Source organism: Camelus dromedarius, chromosome 2 (assembly GCF_036321535.1).
Source record: "Camelus dromedarius isolate mCamDro1 chromosome 2, mCamDro1.pat, whole genome shotgun sequence".
In the NCBI taxonomy this organism is placed as follows: Eukaryota; Metazoa; Chordata; class Mammalia; order Artiodactyla; family Camelidae; genus Camelus; species Camelus dromedarius.
In genome coordinates, this window is record NC_087437.1 from 110394683 (window position 1) to 110397620 (window position 2938).

Sequence of the window (2938 nt, forward strand, 5' to 3'; positions counted from 1 at the left end):
GAAAACACTCTTTTTTAAAGTGATCTCTCCAAAAAGCTTTTACATTTTGAGCTACAAGGTGATCATATGCAACACAGCCACATGCAGATATTCCATAGAAGAGCAGGGTTAAGCCACATCCTGCTGTCACCAAGAATATTTGTACTATATATAAAATGTTTTCTACGAGAGGATTGAGACATTTTTGACTTGGCTTATAAAAAGAATATTACTCTCTTCTCCAAAGGAACACAGAGAAAGGCTGATATAGCTGCAGGTCTATGAAAAGGTGCTCTTTTAAGGAGTAAAACCCACTCCCTGGTATCGATTCCACAAAGATTAAGAAGCTTTCTGTTGTTGTTTCTAAACTGGTATTTCTGAGCTGTAAAATAGATATCCGAGGTGGTTTGAATTGGGGAATTTATCCCTTCCCTCCGAAAGACTCTCAGACTCCTAAAAATATGTCTATGGCTATTCTAGATGCCCCAGAATCCTTAAATAGGGGACATGGCATCTTTTTCTACAATCATTAGTCCCTGTGAGAGGGAACATAGTGGGTTTCATTTGCACTAATATAGAAATAACTGAAGTAGTCCTTCAATGTTGGGTTCCGTGAAGACGGGCAGGAGTGATGAGATGAGGAGGGGCATTAAGCAATGAATGGTGTACCACTGGCGCCGGAATTGGAGGTGGATGTCATAGAGTTAAGGGGAGGTTAAGAAAGACCTTTTTTTTTTTTTTTAATCACAAGCAGCCCCCTCCTTCCTGCTGATCACACAAGATCAAGGATTATCTGCTTTCTCACTGCCTCTAACACCCACAGGAGGAAACAGTCGAGCGCTGCGTTCCCCACTCAATGTACCAAAAAATACCACGCCCAGCAAGAAAGGAAACTCCACTCAAGTGAGAATATTATGGTGGTTGAGACAAGTTATTGGGAATTTGACAAACACATCCACAGCTTGATTATGACAAGAGTCATGAACATGGTGAAAAATTCAAAAGTAATTCGTGCTGGGGCATCATGTTTCTGAAAACGTCCCAACAAATATCATTCAGGGAAGGCAGCTCGAGGCATCAAGGGGTTTTCATTTTCTTCCTCGGGACTCTGGTCCTGGGTCTGAACTCAGCGACTGGGAGGTGAGGAGCAGATGAGGATGTGGAGGTGCACCCTCAGCCTCACGAGAGAAGATTCCATGCCTCCTCGGGGATTGCAGCAAATCAGTAGAAAAAGAATGGGCAGGATCTTCGGTAGCCGAAAGCCCCACAGCCATTGTAGCCGTAGCCGAAGCCATAGCCCACTGGGGAGTAGGTGCTGCCATAGCCACAGCCCACACTGTACCCCAGGGGGTAGCCGCAGCTGCCCCCGTAGAATCCTGGGAAGACAGCGTTGAGAAGCTGTTGAGGCATGGTGTCTGGAGTGGAGGAGAGCTTTCAGAGGGCGTTTCCTAGGTGTGATGACCTCCTGGTCTCCAGCCTTCTTTATATACCCAGGCTACTGGGGTGTGGTGCAGAACACACAGCCCTCATTTTCATTCCTGACACGAGTTTGCATCACAAATAGCTCATTAGTTTGATTTGCTTGCTTAAGATGTCTTTACAGTTGCTTAAGGAAGCTCTCACAAAGTGGAACACAGGGATAGGATTCTTTTCAAACTGATTGTGCCCCTTCATTAAAGTACGCGTTGCAGTGACTTCAAAGCATTGGGTTTGGGTCTTGTAGGTCGGGATACGATCCTCTGTAAGCAGACTCTATAATACCAGAAATGTTCTTAGTTTGTTCATTGTTATGTAGTTCTCTTGCTCTCTGAATTCCACAGTACACAGTTGGAATTTAATAAATGTGTGGTTAGATAAATAAATAAATGAAATAACAAATACATAGTGAGGCCACCTCAAAATCAAGGTATTTCTTAGTATTCACCTTTCTAAACCACTGCCTGAGCTAATAATCTTATAACTGTCAAAAACAGAGTTTGTGGATTAATCCTAGAAATAAATTGTCAAACAAATATGATCTGTTGGTCTAACATTCTTTTTAAAGTAAATATTGGAAACAATAGCATATCTTTTCAAGGGTGGTGACTGAGTCTGTGGGGCCACTCCAGGAGCCGAAACTATCATATCCCCTCCACGTGAACTTCCTGCTGCAGATAATAAAGGCTATCGGTACCAAAGTAAGGAAGGATGGGTGGCCAGAAGTGGGGGGAGAAAGAAAGAAAGAAAGAAAGGAAAGAAAGAAAGGAAGAAAGAAAGAAAGGAAGAAAGAAAGGAAGGAAGGAAGGAAGGAAGGAAGGAAGGAAGGAAGGAAGAAAGAAAGAAAGAAAGAAAGAAAGAAAGAAAGAAAGAAAGAAAGAAAGAAAGAAAGAAAGAAAGAAAGAAAGGAAGGAAGGAAGGAAGGAAGGAAGGAAGGAAGGAAGGAAGGAAGGAAGGAAGGAAGGAAATAATGGGGTGAAAACATACAGAAAAATGAATGGGAAAAATTTACCTTAAAATGTGCACTATGTTTTTCCATTAGATCTAACAAAACCGGATTATCTGGCATATGTAATGATCTTAATAAAAAGCCAAGTGACAATATTAAATCAAAATCATTTCACTTTTAGAATGATCATGCACCCCAGGATAGGGAAGGAAAACCATTCCTCTCTCTAAATGGAAACTTAGTTCTCAAATATGAATTAAAGGAAGAGTAAGACTGGTCAAAACTATCTTGGGTCACACAAGCCCTAATAAATTATTCTCAGATACCTGCATTGGGATTCTTCAGAATGGGACTTAAAAGAAAACTCACAGAAAATACAGCAAAAGAACACACGTGGCCAGAAATAGAAAGGCAAGGCGCTGCAAGGAACCATTCTTAGAAAGACATAGAACAGATACATATCACCTACTGGCCCCCAGAATGTTCCCTTAGATCTCAGAGGTAACTTTCCTTCCTGTTACCAGCAGCTAAGAA

The 2938-nt window shown here is 41.7% G+C and overlaps 1 protein-coding gene across 1 annotated transcript; it reads right to left on the minus strand.

Annotated features, from left to right (window-relative positions):
- Nucleotides 1-891: 891 nt before the first annotated feature.
- Nucleotides 892-1492, minus strand: LOC116154906 (keratin-associated protein 8-1). Its single transcript, XM_031458672.2, has one exon. The coding sequence runs from the start codon at nucleotides 1387-1389 to the stop codon at nucleotides 1201-1203; it is 189 nt and encodes a 62-aa protein (XP_031314532.2). The 5' UTR covers nucleotides 1390-1492; the 3' UTR covers nucleotides 892-1200.
- Between the last annotated feature and the right edge of the window lie 1446 nt (nucleotides 1493-2938).